The 18618-nt window shown below is 41.1% G+C and overlaps 1 protein-coding gene across 12 annotated transcripts in view; it reads right to left on the bottom strand.

Moving 5' to 3' along the window:
• Positions 1 to 11646: 11646 nt before the first annotated feature.
• IMPG2 (interphotoreceptor matrix proteoglycan 2) overlaps positions 11647 to 18618 on the bottom strand; it is a 66800-nt gene continuing 59828 nt past the window's right edge. The window contains exons 16-19 of one of the 12 annotated variants that reach the window (XR_011429306.1): positions 17638 to 17839; positions 17101 to 17180; positions 16018 to 16437; positions 11647 to 15554 (exon numbers count right to left, since the gene is read on the bottom strand). Coding sequence is in view for 9 of the 12 variants with exons in the window: in XM_014732916.3 (XP_014588402.3) it covers positions 17467 to 17839 (373 nt within the window). In the remaining 3 variants the exon portion in view is untranslated. Of the gene's footprint in view, positions 16438 to 16854; positions 17181 to 17327; positions 17840 to 18618 lie in introns of those variants that run through there. The other 11 variants (XM_070243848.1, XM_070243849.1, XM_070243851.1 and 8 more) reach the window with 11 other exon arrangements.

Raw genomic sequence — 18618 nt, 5'->3', positions numbered from 1 at the left:
GCTGTTGTTTCCAGCCCATTCTGGAAGTGCCCACATGAATGTATTACCTTCAAACTATATCTGGAGACCTGACGTTGACTTTGATATGAAAGGACTATAAATCACTGTAAAACACACCAGGCCACTCAGTACAGCCCATGAAATACACACATTTCCGTGTAAATTGACCAAAGAAGCAGGATCAAGAGTGTCATATTGATGTGGAAAAATCATTCCAGGGGAACAAATATTTGATTGTGTGTGACTCCTTCTCACAACAGCTTGAAACAACCCTGGCTTCATCTGTAGAACTGCAAAATGAACCACAGAACTTTAAAACAAAGGGAACTTCATCATCCTGTTCAACTGCCTTGTTTTGGGTGGGTGGCAGGGAGGCAGGATGGCATTTTTAGTTTTTTATGTGCATTCACATTTTTTTACTTTTTATCATGGACATTTTTAAACATACTTAAAGGCAGGGAGACGAGCACAATAAGCCCCATGTGGGAGGACTAGTCACCCCAACTGAGTAGTCAATCATTTAACCTTCTCACTTTTCACATGAGGAATTCCAACCCAGAGAAGTAACATGACCAAGGCCACTTAGTTATCTTGTGACTAATCCATGACTCTATGACTGAAAGTTAAGTCCTGTCACCATTCCCAAACTTGTGCTTTCCCCCTCTGCCTCACAGTGCTCGCCATTTGTAACACACAGATTGGGCAGAAACTTTCATTTCTAACAGGAGTCTATATTTATTACCACACACACACCCCCATTTGAATTGAAGGGATCTGTGATCAGGAAATTCATCTAGACTGCCACTATTGCACCTTTCCATCCTCAAGGAAAAAGCCAGTATGAACGAATGGTGCAGAAGACTGAGGACACCCTGGCCTGGACTGTGAGAACACGCTGGCCAACAAAGCTATCCAAAATGCCTCCCTATGCTCAGCAACAGGAGGGCGTCCTACTGACTTATGTAACGGAGCAGTTTCTCAACAGCTGTCTTAACCACAGTCATCCCTCGGTATCCGTGGGGGATTGGTTCCAGGACTCCCTCAGATACCAAAATCCATTGGTGCTCAAGTCCCTTATCTAAAATGGTGCAGCATTTGCATATAACCTACACACATCTTCCCATATATTTGAAATCATCTCTAGATTACTTATAATACCTAATACAATGTTAATGCTATGTAAATAGTTGTTATACCACACTGTTTAGGAAATAATGACAAGAAAAAAAAGTCTGTGCATATTCAGTACAGACGTAACCATCACAGGCCTTCTGATCCAAGGTCGGCTGAATCCGGATACAGAGTGCTGACTGTGTCTTCTCCCAGATCTGGCTGGGAATGGTCAATGCAAACCAAAATTGCCCTATTTTTTGCTACATCTACTGTTTGCTTATTTTTAACACAGGAGACTAAGAACCATGGAATCAAATCAAGGTAAAGCTGTAGCATTATAATTTTCTGGGTCTTGTATTGTCCACTCTTTGTTTAAATCAAACCAAACTACCCATGTAGCATTCAGACAGCAGCTGAGAAACGTAAGTCACAGGCAATCCTACTCTGTAAACCTGGACTCCCTTGCTTTGCTCCTAATCTTGCTCTTGCTCCACTCTCTCCCATTTGGTCCAGTCTCCAACCTCTCTCTTAACCATTTGCACTCTATGACTACCTAATTTTGTCTTAATCAATTTGGTATCTTTGTTGCTCTTTAAAGCATCAATTCACTGTTTGGCTCCTCAGTCCTAAATACCTCAAATCACTCTTTCTCTTGCCATTCCTTTCAAACCCAAATCCTTACAGAGATTTAGGAATATGTCACATGAGGTCAAGGCTGCAGACAGGTTAGTGTGTGGCAATGCCATGTTTATGGGCTGGGAAGTCATTATTCTCTCCCAGGGCATTTTGGCTACAGTTGCCATTGGAGGATGCTTTCTCTCAACCAAGAGCTCATCTCATCCAAAAATGTGAAAAAAGAAATCATTTTTTTCTGTTTTACAACCATTGAAAGTAACAGAGAAACTTAACGCCTTTTTTATACTCCCCTGACAACTAGGAACAGCCTTGAAAATAGATTATAAGATGCCTATTAAAAGAAGTAACCTTGTTAGTTAATTTCCTTGCCAAGGAGTTCAAAATTAGTGGTTTTGTTCCTCTTAAGCATATACAATCATCTGTTATAGCGATTTAAGGTAAAATTACCCAGAGTAACATTTGCAGCAAAATAGGACCTATCTACCTCTATCCCACGTTCTACAACTCAACCCTTTAAACATGAAGACATATTAATCTATTCATTTTTAGTTGTTACTTATTCCTTCTTTGACATCTATTGTTGAAGAGTAAATGTCAATAAATACATAGTCAAGGCTCTAAAAAATATATATATTAACCCATTATGAATCTGGATTTGTGTGTGTGTGCTTGCGTGTACGTGTGCTTGTGCACTTGTGGGTGCATGGGTGCGCCTGCGTATTTCGGAGGCGGAAATTGATTTGCATTGACCCCTTCTCTCAAATGAGTCTCCCTGGTGTCAACAGCGTGAATTTGTAAATGGTGAGTTCCCGATTAGAAGCGTGGCTGTTGCCAAAGAGCAGAGCAAAGCTAACTAGTCCATATGGGAACAAAAGGAAACAAAACTCCTTGTCTTTGTCTCGGTAACATTATGTTAATTAGCTAATTAGGCTGGAACATAAATAGTTCATTAATCTTAGAAGAAAACTTCATATCCTTAAGACTAACTGTTAACTCACCATTCAATTCTCTTCTTACCCTCAAATTCACTAACTAGCACTCTAATATCAACAAAACCTCAGAGAAGAGGGGGCCGGTGGAGAAGCAGAAACCATTTCCAAGGCTGGACATATAATCCTTTCTGCCATAATGTCAAACCCAATCTAAGCATCCTTGTTTCTAGTTAAAGACTCCATGTGGGGACTGGCCCCGTGGCCGAGTGGTTAAGTTCGCACGCTCCGCTGCAGGCAGCCCAGTGTTTCGTTGGTTCGAATCCTGGGGGCGGACATGGCACTGCTCATCGGACCACGCTGAGGCAGCGTCCCACATGCCACAACTAGAAGAACCCACAACGAAGAATATACAACTATGTACCGGGGGGCTTTGGGGAGAAAAAGGAAATAATAAAATCTTTAAAAAAAAAAAAAAAAAGACTCCATGTGTTCCTGGTGCCTAGAATTTGAAATTTTAGAATTATATGATTTTTTTCTTTTCCTGTACTCCCTATCTAGCCAGGCCTTAAATCTTGTCAATTTTTCCCCTATAAAATTCCATCAATGCACTCACTTCTCTAAAATCTTCCCCATCCCTATGCTCATCACATCATGCCTGGACTATGATAACAGACATTTAACTGGCCTCTTTACCTCCATTCCTTTCCCATTCTAATTTCTTTTTTTGAGGAAGATTGTTGCTGAGCTAACGTCTATGCCAATCTTCCTCTCTTTTATACGTGGGACGCCACCACTGCATGGCTTGGTGAGTGGTGCATATGTCCACAGCCAGGATCTGACCCTGCAAACCCCAGGCCGCCAAAGCAGAGAATGCAAACTTAAGTGCTATGCCACCAGGCCAGCTCCTCCTATTCTAATTTTAGACCCCACAGTGCCAGGAAAGAATAAGAAAGTTCCTCAAGTGCTGCCATCAGCATGTTTCTTACCTCCAGAAGCTTCCTGTTGTGTCTCAGCATGAGTTTACAATGCTCTGTCTGGTGCTCCATCTTACAGCCACCAGCCCCGCTATCCATCAAACGTACCCCCACTGCTTCCCAACCTGAGTGCTCTGCCCAGGTAGGCCAGTCTCCCCATGTGCCCTAAACAGCTACTTTTGCCCTGTTCACCTATAATGTCCACTAGAACCTAAATTCAATCAGGGCCATGCTTAGGACCAACCTTCCTGGTTCAGCCTAGTGACCCCACAATGAATTCTCTCTTCCTCTGACTCTCCTGAGCACTATAGTAGCCTGTGCCACCCAATCGAGTCTTGACTGTATTCTCTGTGTTCATGTCCTATCTTCCCAACTAGATTGCACACTTTTTATGAGCAAGACTTGTGCTTCATACATCTTTGGTTTTCCCACAACAAGGTGTGAAGTATGCACCAGGTATTTAATAAGTAATTATTTTAAAAAACATCTTCTTAGGGCTGGCCCACTGGCGTAGTAGTTAAGTTCACACGCTCCACTTCAGAGGCCCAGGGTTCCCAGGTTCAGATCCCAGGCACGGACCTAGCACTACTCATCAAGCCATGCTGTGGAGGCGTCCCACATAAAACAGAGGGAGATTGGCAGAGATGTTAGCTCAGCAATGATCTTCCTCAAGCAAAAAAAGAAGACTGGCAACAGATGTTAGCTGAGGGCCAATCTTCCTCACACACACACACAGAAAAATATCTTCTTGAAGCAATGAGTTGGAAAAAAGTTCTAAAGAAAGGTGAGTCTTGAGATGTAACCTAAAGTAACGAGGGGCTGGCCTGGTGGCACAGTGGTTAAGTTCACATGTTCTGCTTTGGCGGCCTGGGGTTCACCAGTTCAGATCCCAGGCGCTGACCTATGCACTGCTTGTCAAGCCATGCTATGGTAGGCGTCCCACATATAAAGTAGAGGAAGATGGGTAGGGATGTTAGCTCAGGGCCAGTCTTCCTCAGCAAAAAGAGGAGGATCAGCGGCAGATGTTAGCTCAGGGCTAATCTTCCTCAAAAAAAAATAATAATAAAGTAATGAAGATGAACTAAAGAAAAGAGATAAACACAGGGTTTCTCCTTTAATAAAAGTATTAAAATTAAATGAATGTTTTTCATCATTCTATGTTGATATTTTATATAATTATTACAGGCTTCTTGTTTTGTGTAGAGTGCTTATAAATCTTAATTCAATACAGACATCAAATAAAACAAATATTTTTCTAAACATTGAAGTACAGTCATACACTGAAACAACACCCAAATGCTTATAACTCAGAGTAAAAAATAAAGAATATTTTCAAATAATTGAAGTAAAAATTCAATTTTAACAGTGATGTTATATTCAAGTAAAGAGTAAATAAATATCACAAAACTGACTTCTACTAACTCACATTTGATTTCAAAAATAATAAATTAAAATACATCCTGGCCAAATTAACTTGAGCCAATGTCTTAGCAAAGAGGTGAGTGGAAAGTCGGGACCGGACAAGCTCTCAAGCTGGCCGCTGACCGCCCCTCGGTGCCAGGCCAGCAGGAGGCCTGAGCTGGTGAACGCCCATGCAGTCAGTCCAAACTCCTGCTCTGCAGACACTGTGAGCAGACTGGCCAAATGGAAAGAAGGTTCTGTAGCTTGATTGCCAAGGAAGTGTGATAAGAAAAAGCTTGAAACTCCAATGAAATAAATCTACTTCTAGAAACCTTTCTTTAAGGGCACATTCAGAAACACAGAAAATACAATGGTATTCCTTACATTATTCATTTTAACCTTTTAAAAGATCAGAAATAATCTAAAAATGATCACAATATGTGAATGGAATGGCTAATAGAAGTTTGGATGGAGCCATCCCAGAACTCTGAAAGCACATGCTCAGAGTGGCCAGACAGGTCACCCAGACAAGGGCAGCGGCTAGAGGATGTGAAATCCCCCAGTTCTAAAATATATTGGCAACACATTCAAGTATTTGTTACTATTGCAAAGGCCAAATGAAATATGCCTATGGGCCAGACGGCCCACACACTCTCAGCTTGCTACCTCTGATCTATGCGGTGGAAAGTTTCTGAACATCATGTGATTAAAGAATTTTTAATGAAAAAGCTCTTTGTAGAATATTAGGTTGAAAAGGGGAGGGGTATATAGTCCCAATTATTTAAAAGACAAATGTGTAGGAAAAAAGATTAGCGGGAAGGAACTAAAATCACGACAGCTCTATCTGGAGGGACACTACGGATGACCTGTTTTCTTTACACTTCTCTGTATTTTCACAATTCTCTTCAAATGAGGATTTATTACTTTATAATATTTTTGTAAACTATCTTAAAGACGGAAAAATGCATTTGCTCAGCCTTTCCTTTGGGTTCAACGTCAATGTTGCAGCATGAATTGGGTGCTGTCCCTAAAAAGAGAAGCTCAGAAAGGCTGATAGTTTTTCTTTTTCGCAAGCAGTCACACTTAATTTCGTGTGTAAATGGCTTTTTGTGAGGCCTCACAATTTTGAATTGCTGTACGACAATAATTTAACATCATTAACAGGTCGGAAACACTGCCAAAGGCCGTTATAAAAATAATGCAAAGAAATACCATATATAAAGCACTCAGCCCAAAGATACACTCAATAAATGGTAACTTGAAAATAAAGTACTCACAATTAGTAGGGAGTGGAGGTGTCTCATTCTCAAATGAGCATTGAAAACGAGCAACTGCGCCACCTTTTCAAGGTCAACAAAGGCACCCAAGAGTAAAGGCCGGAACAAGCTTGTAGAAGGCCGTGTTCTCCTGCAGACCACCCCCAGGAATTCACGAGACACCGCATAATGCTGGGATAATCAGCTGACCCTTCCTGAAGCAAACTCACCCACGTTTACTTTTATGTTTGATTAGCTGGAAGTTATTTTTCATTCTCCAAGCTCAGATTAAACACGAGTGGAAGGAGACCTGCCTCCATGTCAGGAAGACATAAACTCTTACCGTGGGTGAGCGAGGGTCACCTGCTGTCGTGTTTCAACAGCTCCAGAATCACAACAGACCCCAAGCAGGCAGTAGACCTTCAAAGACAGTCACGTGAAAGAGAAACACAAATCGTCATAAAAAACTTACTCCTTTGGGAACGTAAATTTGATAATAATATTCACATGGAGACCAGCTGGTGTTATTTAGTGTTTATCTTAACAAGAGCGTCTGGGAGCCGGGAGGAAATATGTCGTATTACTTATCTGCCACGTCTCTACTTGTCACTCTAACAACAGATTGTGCTTTTAGCCTCTGTTCGCAGCCATCCAGTCCAACATGATTCCCCATCCACTCGGCACCGTGCTGCACAGCCTCAGACAGAGCTTTCCTCGCAGATGATGACTTTGAAGCACAGACACTGAGCTCACTTAGTAACCATGAGTACACACAGGTCACTATGGCCAGGAGAGAAAAGGATGCCAGAGCTAGAAGCCATCAGCAACTCAAAACATGCAGAGGGACAAAAAGTCACTTTCAGGGGAGGGGCAAGGTAGAGACATTCCATGTACCCATCGACAGAAAACCACCTCCCTCCCCACTGGTGGCTGAAATGGAGGTTAGGTTTCCAGGCCTGCGTGGCTTGTAAGTTCTGTACAATGTGGTCTAGGTTTTGGAAACTAGATTAATACTAGAAAATCGAGTCCTGTGACCACCTCTGTTGGCTAGAATTACTGTATTTTCCAGTCTCCTAGATAATAAAAGGAAACTTGAAGTAGGCAAGTTCTCAAGATATTTTACTTCCTCTTTCTGCTTCTGAGGAATGGTTTTATAATCTGGGAATGGGAATATTATCTCTCCCATAAATCAGTATAAAAGTTGACAGATTAAAAACATTATTTCAAGGGGCCGGCCCGGTGGCATAGTGGCAGAATTCGCATGCTCTGCAGGTTTGGATCCCGGGCACAGACCTACACACCACTCATCAAGCCATGCTGTGGCAGCATCCCACATACAAAGTAGAGGAAGATGGGCACAGATGTTAGCTCAGTGACAATGTTCCTCAAGCAAAAAGAGGAAGATTGGCAACAGAGCTTAGCTCAGGGCCAATCTTCCTCACTGAAAAAAAAAAACAAAACATTGTTTCAATTCACATAATTTGGCAATAAAAGATGGCTTCAACAGTGAACATTCTAGGTAATAATTTAAGCCAACCCTCTGTTTTAAATTGAACAGTACTGGAGACAAAGTTTTCTAAGACAATTAGATGGAAACCCTAGAGCAACCGAATTGCGAGTTAACATGTTTATTTCTGCAGGTTGCCATGTAACTCTCATCTTTCTCCAGTGATTTCTGGAACAGACAACAAGGATCTGGCCCTCACTTGGTGCACTGCCGAGCCCTCCCCAGTGGGGGTCACTGTGAGGTCCTGATGTAAACGTGTACACAGAGAGAGCAGCACACTGTATCACAGGTTAGGGACAAGAAGAAATGATTAAATGCCATTAATCAGTGTGGTTTCCACCTGGGCATCAAAGAAATACAGCAAAGCCAGCATTTTTATAACATGTTCACTAACATTATCAAATCCTACTTTCTCCATCTTAGTTTAATAAAACTGAGAAGAAGCACCTGATTTTATAGATCTTTCCAAAATATCAATTTTATATTTTTAAGTCAAAATTAATTTAAGACTGTCCCCAAAATAGAATAATGTCTAAACCTGTTTGTTAATGGAAAGTCCATTTAAGCTTGCAGCTTTGCAATTCCAAGTTAAATTCTGATTTTGAAACATCACTGGCAAATCTGAAGGTAAAATAAGAAAAAGTGAAGCAATGGAAACCTCTGGCCTGGCTCACAATAGGGAACAGAAGGTATTTCCAGCCCTCGACATGTGTTTTAGAGCTTTCTTTTATGAAGGAGAGCGATCACTGCCCTACTGTCATCGAGAGCACTTCATAAGGAAAACAAATTTCTCTAGAAATAAGTTATCTCTACATTTACATTTTTAAAAGAAATAGGCAGCATTTTAAAGGGGCAGTTCCAACCTAACAGCCTCCTTATCTAAAGGCTTTGAAGAGCGTCGTGTGCCCTGGAAACAGGCCATTAAACCCACGTTCCCAGTAGAAACTACAACGTGAATTATTGACTGATGGTTCATCTACAACAAAATTGTCACTAAATGGTAGAACGAGATCTAGATGCTCATTTTATTTGTGGCATTCCAGATTCAAATAGTATAAAACAAAAGGTAAAGAACAACTGTTTTCTTTCAGATCATCAATCGTCTCTCATTTACAGTCAATAAGGTGCTAAGATACCAGAAAGCACAGATTCATTGGGGGAAAAAATTATTTCACGAGGACTTTCTGTATGAAAATTTTTTTTAAGTTGGAAAGTGGTGTCTAAGGTAAAATAAGAAAGGCAGGCAGAGGGGCATCTTAACTAACCTTTGCTAAAAAGCAGTTAGAAATTAAACCAATATGTTTTCAAATCATTGCAATTTAGTTTTTCCTCAAACTTCGAAAATTTTCTCATCTTTTATTTTTCTGTACCTCCCAAGAAATAACAATGTAAAACGGGAATCAAAACTGGGTCCCTCATTCATTGTAGGAAAGAAAATATTCAACATTTGTTTTGTTATCACACAAACCTTTGACGGTTTCACAGCAGCAGCAGTATCATCCTTGGTGAGGACTTGACAATTATCTGACACTCAACGGAAGTAATGCCTGTCCCCTGGGAGCAGGGAGCCAAACAGACGCTTCCCAGCGCCCACATCACGCCAGGGGAAACATTCCTGGAGGAAGCTGGCAGGAAGATTTCTCTCTTCAGCGCCTTCCCTTGAGCTCCCAGGGACACCAGCTGGGATTGAGTTGCTTAAATGGGAAGACAAGCAATTTTCCCTTGTGGTAAACCCTGGGAAACTGAGAGGAAACACCAAAATGGGTTGCTGCTGTGAGCGGGACAAACAATCAATTTTGAAGTCCCATCATCACTAACTTTCAATGAAAATAATCACGAGAACTCAAAACTGACAGATTTAACCAACTACTCTTTCCTCTTTCTGGCAGCAGTTTTTTTAATAAAAAGGGAAAAACTGAATCGCATCTTCCCTCAGCTCTCTGGTGCCTTTTATTCTGCCCTACAATAAGGAAATAAGGAATAAAATCACTTTTAAATAAACCGCTTCAGATTAAACAATGCCTTCTATATGTCATCCTCCCAACTCTATCAGCAGAAAGTCAAGTCAAATTTGTGTTCCTACAAACCCACCTGTCCCCGCAAACACTCCCATCTCCACCCCTCCGGCAGCCGTCGTCCCTCAGGCTTGTCTCTACTCCCCCAGCACCACTCCCCGTGCTTTCAGCTCTTCATCCACCTTCCCCTTGAGTCTGTGGTTAAGAAACTCATCTTGACGTAGCAGGCCGTACATTCTGATAGGCTTTTGTAAAATGCTTACTACTTTTCTATCTGTGAATTACTCAGTGAGAATAAGATAGAGATAAACGTATGAATCTAATCTCATGAAACATTTAGAGTTATTTTTAAACCTCTGTAAACCATTTCTTTCAAAATGGTTTGTAAACCCCTCATGGGTCCACCTAATTTGTTCCTGGAATACAAAATAAACATGTGCTTGCTACTCATAAAATAGATATCTACATATGACCCATTATCTCAAGCCAATTGAATTATTAATTCTTGTAAATCAACTCTGCATCAAGCATTCTTTGGCTTTGTGAATAACAAATGAGGAAGACATGGCCCCAACGTGAAAGAACACAATTTAGTGGGAAATCAATGACATAAATAAAAACTTACAACACATCCTTGGTCATAACGGAATGGAAGCACATGCATGATACAGAAAAAAGTATGGAAGAAGGAGCTTTTGTGGTTTTTGAGGCTCCTTCAAAGGCCCACCTGCCAAAAACAGGCACATTCTTCCCCAAACCAGCCAAGATGTGTGAAATATTGAAAATGAGTGTTATTCATTTGTAATAACGAATTATTTTCAGAAAGCCCATATGCATTGATGGTATTTTTTACAAAAGCATGAGTCTTTAACAGCTATTATCATATTGGCATAGATTCATCTGTAATGGAAAAAAAAAAAAGGGACACAAGATACGTGTGTGTTTTGCTGAGAGGATAATTTAAAGTTTAGTTCATGGGACACAACCCATCAAGGAATAGCTCAGACGGGACATATATTCAGAAGGACCTAGAAAGTGGACCAGCATCAGGAGAGCATGAGCCAAGAGTAACCAGGGCTTGTCCTGACCAGACTTATTAGAAACAGGGTTATTACCCACTGTTTCTTCTAATGCTAGGTCACTAACTAATCAATCAACAGGTATTTATTAGACACATTTCTCCCCCTTTACATTTTTATAATATGGTCTTTGGAGTCAAATCAAGACCACCCTCCTCTTTTCTAGACTGATTTAGGATTTCCTCATGTCCTGTTGCCAGCAAGACATTACACAAATGTAGGATGGAAAAGGCCCGCAGATGGTGTTTCTGATGCTTCGGTAAGCAGTGGTTGATCCTCCCGCCCTTCCCGTGCAAGACTGCTTTAGACTGCTGTTACCATACTCAACGGCTCCTCTGTCCTTAGACGGCTCACCAATGCCTCCTCTTGTTACAGGACAGCTGATGCTAGCTCCCACCCCCAACTTTCTTTAATCAATTCCATGAGTTTTCTTTCCATCCCATCTTAAGCAGATGAGGAAAAAATGAACATTTCTAAGAGTTTAAAAGAATAAAGTTCAAGAGAGGCCAAATAATGACTCAGCATCATTAACCACCAACAAAATCTGGGGTAACAACGGGCTGTAGGTTTGTCTCCGTTTCTCCTTCATCCTCATCACTCGAAGATGAATCAAGGAATGCTTTGCATTTCCACACCATGCTCGCATTGTGTTCATCTTTGAACAGTAATTACAACACAACTGTTGCTAAAATCCACAATGTTTTCTTCCAGTTGACAAGAAAATGTAGGAAGGTTCTTGAAAGACAAGTTTATTAATAATGAAAATGCCACAATTATATACATGAAAAAAGAAAGACCCTTTTATATACATGAAGACTTTTAGATTTTTATTTCTAATTAGCTAGTACTAAGACTAGAACATTTCAGGAAACAGTACAGTAACATAAACTTATCTGATCCATACTTTGGGTAAAATATCATTATAAACACAATGAAAAAGACAAGCCCTTCACTCTCCATACTCCATATTGAACATATATTATGTATGTACACAATCGTTTCAGAATCATCACATAGTCATGATATACAAATAGTTATAAATTTATTCTCTGATATCATGGTTACTTCTTTTCTATTTATGACCTTAATCTCTAAAAACGTAATTAAATATAAGTGAGAGAAAAAAAGCCAGCATGAGGAATCATTCCACCCAGGCTGTCGCCGTAATTGTGCGGCTGAGGGTAGGGCTTTAACCTGTGTCTTACTACCCCAAGGGAGTGGTTTAACCTGTGTCTTTATTAAATCATAGGAGTAGTGTGAGGTTTTACAACATGCAAGAGTCAGGGAAACTTCCAGGCAGACTCTTTAAATTATCTATTACTTTCCAATACCCTCCCACCTTCCCAACTCCAACCAGGATCTGTTGTGGAACACAATGCAATTGATCTGAGGAATGTGACCTTCACACCATTTTTCTGCATTTATTACACACCTGGGAATAAAATGAGCTAGGATCCATGACTCATTGCAGCTGGACTGTAAATGAGGAAGGCTAGCCCCACCCGTTCCTACTGGGAATTATTAGAAACATCTTAGAAAAAAAATGACCCATATTTTTCTTGGCTAAAATATCTCAATTTAAGAAAGATAAGTTATTCTCCTAAATCAGCTGTTTCCTTATGGAATAAATTTGTTGCCTTCCTTCCCCATTTCAAAATGGAAATTCAATTCACAGGCTGATAGATTGAAAACATGGAAATGACACAAAGATACCAGCTACCTAAGAATCATGAAATGGAAGGCAAACCTAGAAAACAAGCATGCAGATGAATAACCAGCCCAGGTGTCACATTCGAGCAAGATATTTTTAGAGCCTACAAAGAATATTTGTGCAGTTTCCATCTTTTGGTCAGAAGTAATATGAAGTCAGGGTTGTTCAACTACATTACAATTCACTATGTGGACAAGAAGGAGGGAGGAGGGGAGCAGCCAACCCCTGGAGACTAGACTGCAGAGGAAAAACAAAGACGAGGTGGGAATAAAATCAGGTAAACCCACACTTGTTTTATTAGGTAAAGTAGTGGGACTTTAGGGCACAAAATGTGAACGAATACCCCTAACATTGTCATGGTGGAAATGGAGTCCTATTCACTTATCAGATAAAGTCCCCTTTAATCCAGAACCCAGGAAAATAAGAATCACGTATGGACACTCAATTATAAGGCTGTATCTACAAGACTCCAAAGCACTTTATGTACCTCCCCAAAAAGTTAGAGTTATTTACCATGCACTGTTAGTGCTAACTTCATTTTATTGTTTTTAAATAAGATGGTAATTTTATTAAATATTATACTGCTAGGTTAATGAAAATGTCCTAATAACCGGAACATTCATTCTTCAATCATACAGCCTAATCCTTTTAAATGGCTACCTGCCATTAAATTACCTTGGGGAAAGCTCTTTTAAAGAGAAGCTCTTTGGGGTAGCTTGTCCTGTCAGAATGATAGCTCTTTCAGACCTTGAAACGTGCACTTCATGGATCTTTACTGTGGAATCTGCCTCCTCCATGTTTCTCACAGGGGTTCAGCTTAACAGAGGCAGGGCAAGAGTCTTGTTCCTGACCTGAGGCCCGGGTCTCTCCCTGAGAGCACAGTTCCTTTACTCTTCCATTTAGCAGGCGTGGGGCAGACACTCATAAAGACCTAAGTGATCTACTCTTGCATGAGAAGGTCACACAAAAGGAAATCAGAGACAGCAATATGTCAGAATTCTCAAATTCCCACTTCACTGCATGGCTTCTGGAAAACAACAATCCCCCTTCAGCTCAGCTGGTGCTTCTCCTAAGTGTGTCATGTGGTGACCTTCATCTCTATGTTCATCCAGAACTCTGCCGGCAAGCAGACATGCAAAAGCTTGCATTCTAGGGTTCATTTGTGATAAAAACAAATTTTCTTTTTCATCTAACACAAATAAGTTTAGGAAAAAAGTTTAAAATCTTAAAGAGAAATCTGAGGAAGTCTTAGAAATAAAATGAAGCATTTAGTAGTGACAAATGTCATTAACACTCATATGCTTTAAAGACAATTATCAATTACCTTCCAAATGGGCCCAGTAGAAAACAACCCAGCAGCGGCTTGTACCTATGCTGAACTTACAGAGAATCTATTATGTGAGTAAGAAATGAAAGACAATACTGAGATAAGAGAACTACCTACACACACACACACACACACACACTCCCACTACCCATACATACTTTGCAGAACACCTGGATATCTTCAAGGCTTTCAATAGCTTTACTGTGGCATGTACTCAGCCCAGAGATTTAGTTTTCGGTGTCCTCATAATGGGTGAAATTGGCAGTCAACAAGTTGAGAAAAATAAGTGAACCAAGTATTTCATCTTATTGTCAATCTATCCCTGGTTAGTTATGTCTGGTCAGAAAGAAATCAAAATGTTCAAGATGGTTTTGGCTAACATGAAGACATCTAATATAAAATACCTCTGTCAATAACAACCTATTTGCATATGCAACTTAATATTAATAATGATAATTATTTGGCTCTCTCCTTGCCCCTGCCACAGCTACCCATTCAAAAAGTACTTGGAAAGAGGAAAACTTCCATTTTCAGTTAAAATTTACATAAGATGTGGACTTTTCCTAACTAAAAATTTTTTTAAATTGCAATAAAACTGTCATGTTCCATGTAAGCAGAAATTAATTTAGACACGAGATATTACACAAAGCAGAAGCAATGCAAACAAGCTAACCTATAACATATGAGGTAGTTAAGTGCTGTTTTCCAAATTCATATACTAGGAACTAGAGAAAAGCAAGGGTGCGCCCAGGACCTCTTTAACATCAGAAGCAGAGTCAGGGGACACATTGTTCGGACTCAGGTGACCCACCAATCGGCAAAGTATATTCTCAGCGCTGTGGCCTTGACCCAACACCCTCTCCTTCTCTGTCCACATGATTAAATTCGTCTTCAGTCTAATGAGAGCCCTCTGAACTTTATACATATGTATTGTCCTTCACAACGATAAAAACAGGATATTATCATACTTGACATAACAGTAATGTGGTCTTGATGAACATGCTCAGGAAATTCAAACCTCTGGTAGAAGCATAAAGTACACACCTAAATCTATACTGCAGCAAAAAGGTGGCTCTTCCTTCAACAGCTTGATCCAAAAGAAACCCTTAATATTTTACTGAGATAAATGTCTGACTATAAACTATGTTAAAACTATTTCAAAGCTTGCCATTCCAGCTGACGAGAACCAACAGGCTACGAGACGCTCACTTCCTAGGCCTCTGTCCCCTGTAACAGTCTCGCCTCATCCTCCTGCTGGGAAACCGGAGGCCCCGGCATCAAGAGACACCCTCAGACACTCAGAAACAGACAGCAAAGGCAGCCCCAACGCCCACACCTGGCTTTTTTCTCATACAGTTTTGAGTTTCCTTAAATACAGCTTTTGGTCTTTGTTGGTATAAAAATTTTCACATCTCTTACTACATTCTGAAATTGTATGCTACAAAAAAAAAATTGTGCCCCAAATTCAATTCTTTCACAGAAAACTCCTCTTCCAACAGAGTTCAAAATCCAGGCTAATTACATGACATAGGTAACAAGTGATCTCCGTCTTCTCTCGGCTTCTCACCAGTTTCAAAATAGGAGTTTTGGTTAAAGCTTTTCCCTGCCATGAGAAAAACAAAAAGCCATTAATCGAAAAAGCAAGAAAGTACTGAAATGCACTTTTGTTGTAACATATCATCAACAAGCTATGTTCCTAAAATCACCAATACTTTCTATTTTCTTTCTCTACAAGAAAGTCCTGTGCTTTGCTAAGTAAAAAGAAAAAAAAATCCACTCCAGAAAGACCAAGTAATGCTTTTACTGAATCCTAAATCGAGTCCATTACTATTTTCCTGGGCTACTGGAAGATGAAAACTCTGAGCCTAAGTGAAACTGAAAACGTGGTGTGGATGATGTGTTTCTAACACGTTTCTAACACGTTTCAACGCCACGCCCCCTTGGTGAACGACCCCCTTAAGGTTATAGTCTCTCTGTGGACTTTCTTTTGTTTCACTGGATCTTCTTGGTTAAATCTTCTTTGTTACATGGATTTTTTTTGTTTATTTTAATGCACCACAATTTACCAGAAGAAAGTGAAGTATGTAGTCAATCTGTCTGTCCCTTAGGCTCTCCTGCATCCTTTCTTTGGATGTCTTAGCCTAGAAGAGATGCATTTTTAATTCAGGGAACACATTCAGCCAAGTGGCTCCGAAGGGCTCATAAAGGGTCTTAGGAAAGACAAAAACATCAGTCATGTTCTTTCTATTGGGTGCCACCGACGTGACGCCACAGGCCACCTGCTGGCTGGAGATGCGGGGACGAGCGGGTGTCCTGGTTTACAAGGTAGACTCCCTGCAGTATTGCTGTGACAGCATTCAACAAGGTTGGCAGCACCCCCGGGGGGGCCAATCAGATGCTCGGAGATCTTTAAAGGACTCTCCATCAGTCACGTAGAACTAGAAAGGCATCTTCCTCAGTTTCTTTACGTGTCAATCTGCCCCTTCCTATCAGAGAGGAACCACGAGTGAGGGGCTGCCCATCAGAGAAACAGGATCTGGAGGAAAGGGGCAGAGGCTCCAACCAGACCCTTCACCAATTTCATCTACGAGCACTGCCTTCTAATGATGAGTTGCTCTGGCTCTCTTCTAAAAGCCAGGTGCAGATATCTGGCCTGGGTGGGACCCAACCACGAGGGGGCACCCTTGTGAGGGCAGCATTAGGACCAAACATCAAAGGTAAATTATAAACCCACCCACTCTACTCAACTAATGCCCATAATGGTCTCTTTACAAGACAGTTTATTTTTTGTAAAGTCTGGTTATGGACCCTGGGAAACAAAGGAAAAAAAACTACAGACACCTGCCCAAAGTGCATGCTAAGAACAGCAAATGGAGAGAGACAGAATGAAACGTAAGAGGAAATTGATAGAGGCAGGAGACACACTTTAATGAGATCTGTGTAATTCAAAGCACACTGAAAGGTGTCTACAGAGATGAAAGAGGATGGATATGTTGAAATATGTGAGGATTTACGGCTACTCAGATGCTCTTCATAGAAACTGGTTTTCACAGAACCCAGTCATGTGGCAGGAACTGCGTGCCCACACTGGTGGCCCCTCTCTAAGGCAGACTGTCAGGACCTGCGTCAGGGCGCTGTCATACACTTACATTTGATGTTGTCTCACAAAAGCTGCAAACTTGGGATCACTGGCATACAGTTCCAAAATTCTCATTCTTTCTTGAATTTCCTTTAAAAAACAAGAAAAGAAAAGAAAAAGAGGCCATACATTGCAATAGAAAAATCTCAACAGCCTTTTAAAAGGAGCTCTAATTTTCATAAGGAATTGTGGCTTTCCGGACTATCCAGGGAGAACTACAAGGAACAACGGCATTTTCAGAGAGGCGGAAGGTATGGCTACGATGTGAACTGCTCTGAATAACTCCGACAGACATTTCTAAGGAAGGGAGGGAGGGGACAGAGGGCATCTGCCAATAAGAGAACAAGAAACCACCGGGTGGGGAATAAGGTACAGCTCAGAATTGTATACCCTCTACATACCACGTCAACTGGGAGATATCACAAGGCAAAAAAGCAATCATGAAACCATTTTCATCCTTGCTTGAAGCCCACGTACGTGCCTGTGCGCGCACACACACATACACACACACCCCCAGCAGCAGCAGCAGCAGAGCAAAATTTCTCACCTCTCTGGAAAGCTCACTGTTCTCATACATTTGTCTGATTTCTTCCCTGCTCAGACCGCCCATCACCTCTCCGCCTGCAGAGCTGCAGAAGGGATGCTGAGGATAGGCTCCCCTGCACTGCTCAAGTCCGACCACACGTCTTTCATACACAGGGTTGGACTTCACAGCATTTTCAATGGATGAGAGGCTGTCAGGCTGCCTGCTGAAGCCACATAAAGAAAAGCATGGTTGATTCAGGTTCTTCTTCGGATCCTCAACTACTTGGGAGACTATTTACCTACAGCAAGATTTCTGTTGGGTAAGAAAAAGAGGTGAACTGGATACAAATGGGGGGAGATGACTATGAAAACTATCCAGATCAATCTCAAAAATTATTTATCAGGTGTTATCTTATTATCTCCTCAATTACATGGCTAGTGCCCTGTGGAACTGTGCCATGTCTCATTCATTGCTATTTGCCCCACAGTGCCTGGCACTCAATCAATGTTGAAGGGGAAATATGTCTGCCAATAGATAGCATTTCATTAAACAAATATGGCTCCATCTTTCCCAGAGTTGACAAATCAAAAATCAGTGTGTAACCACACAGAGAATCTGATCAAAAGATAAATATGGAGGCACTGGGCCTCAATTAAATTCAACTCAGGTCTATAAATATTTACTGGGCATTGATTATGTGCCTAGGACTGGTCTAGATGCTGATGATACAAAGAGTTTGTTGGAGTCCCTCTCCAGAATGAGTTGGCAGTCTAAGTCAAGTCAGGCTCAATAAACGTGTAAGAACAATGGGGGAAGAAAGTCCTGGGTGCTCCAGGGACCTAGGAGGGGGCCCCTCAGCCAAGCCTGAGGGTGAGGGAAGGGAACCCAGACCGGAAGCAGTAGCTCCTACAGACTAGAAGCACAGAAGCAACGTATAGCCAGGGACTGCGATCACCTAACAACCGAAAGGTCCTTAGATGGCTAGTCTAGCAAGCAGTCCAG

The sequence above is a fragment of the Equus caballus genome, chromosome 19 (assembly GCF_041296265.1).
Source record: "Equus caballus isolate H_3958 breed thoroughbred chromosome 19, TB-T2T, whole genome shotgun sequence".
NCBI classification, from domain to species: domain Eukaryota; kingdom Metazoa; phylum Chordata; class Mammalia; order Perissodactyla; family Equidae; genus Equus; species Equus caballus.
Note: the sequence above shows the minus strand (reverse complement) of the source record. Positions and strands in the feature narration are given on the sequence as shown.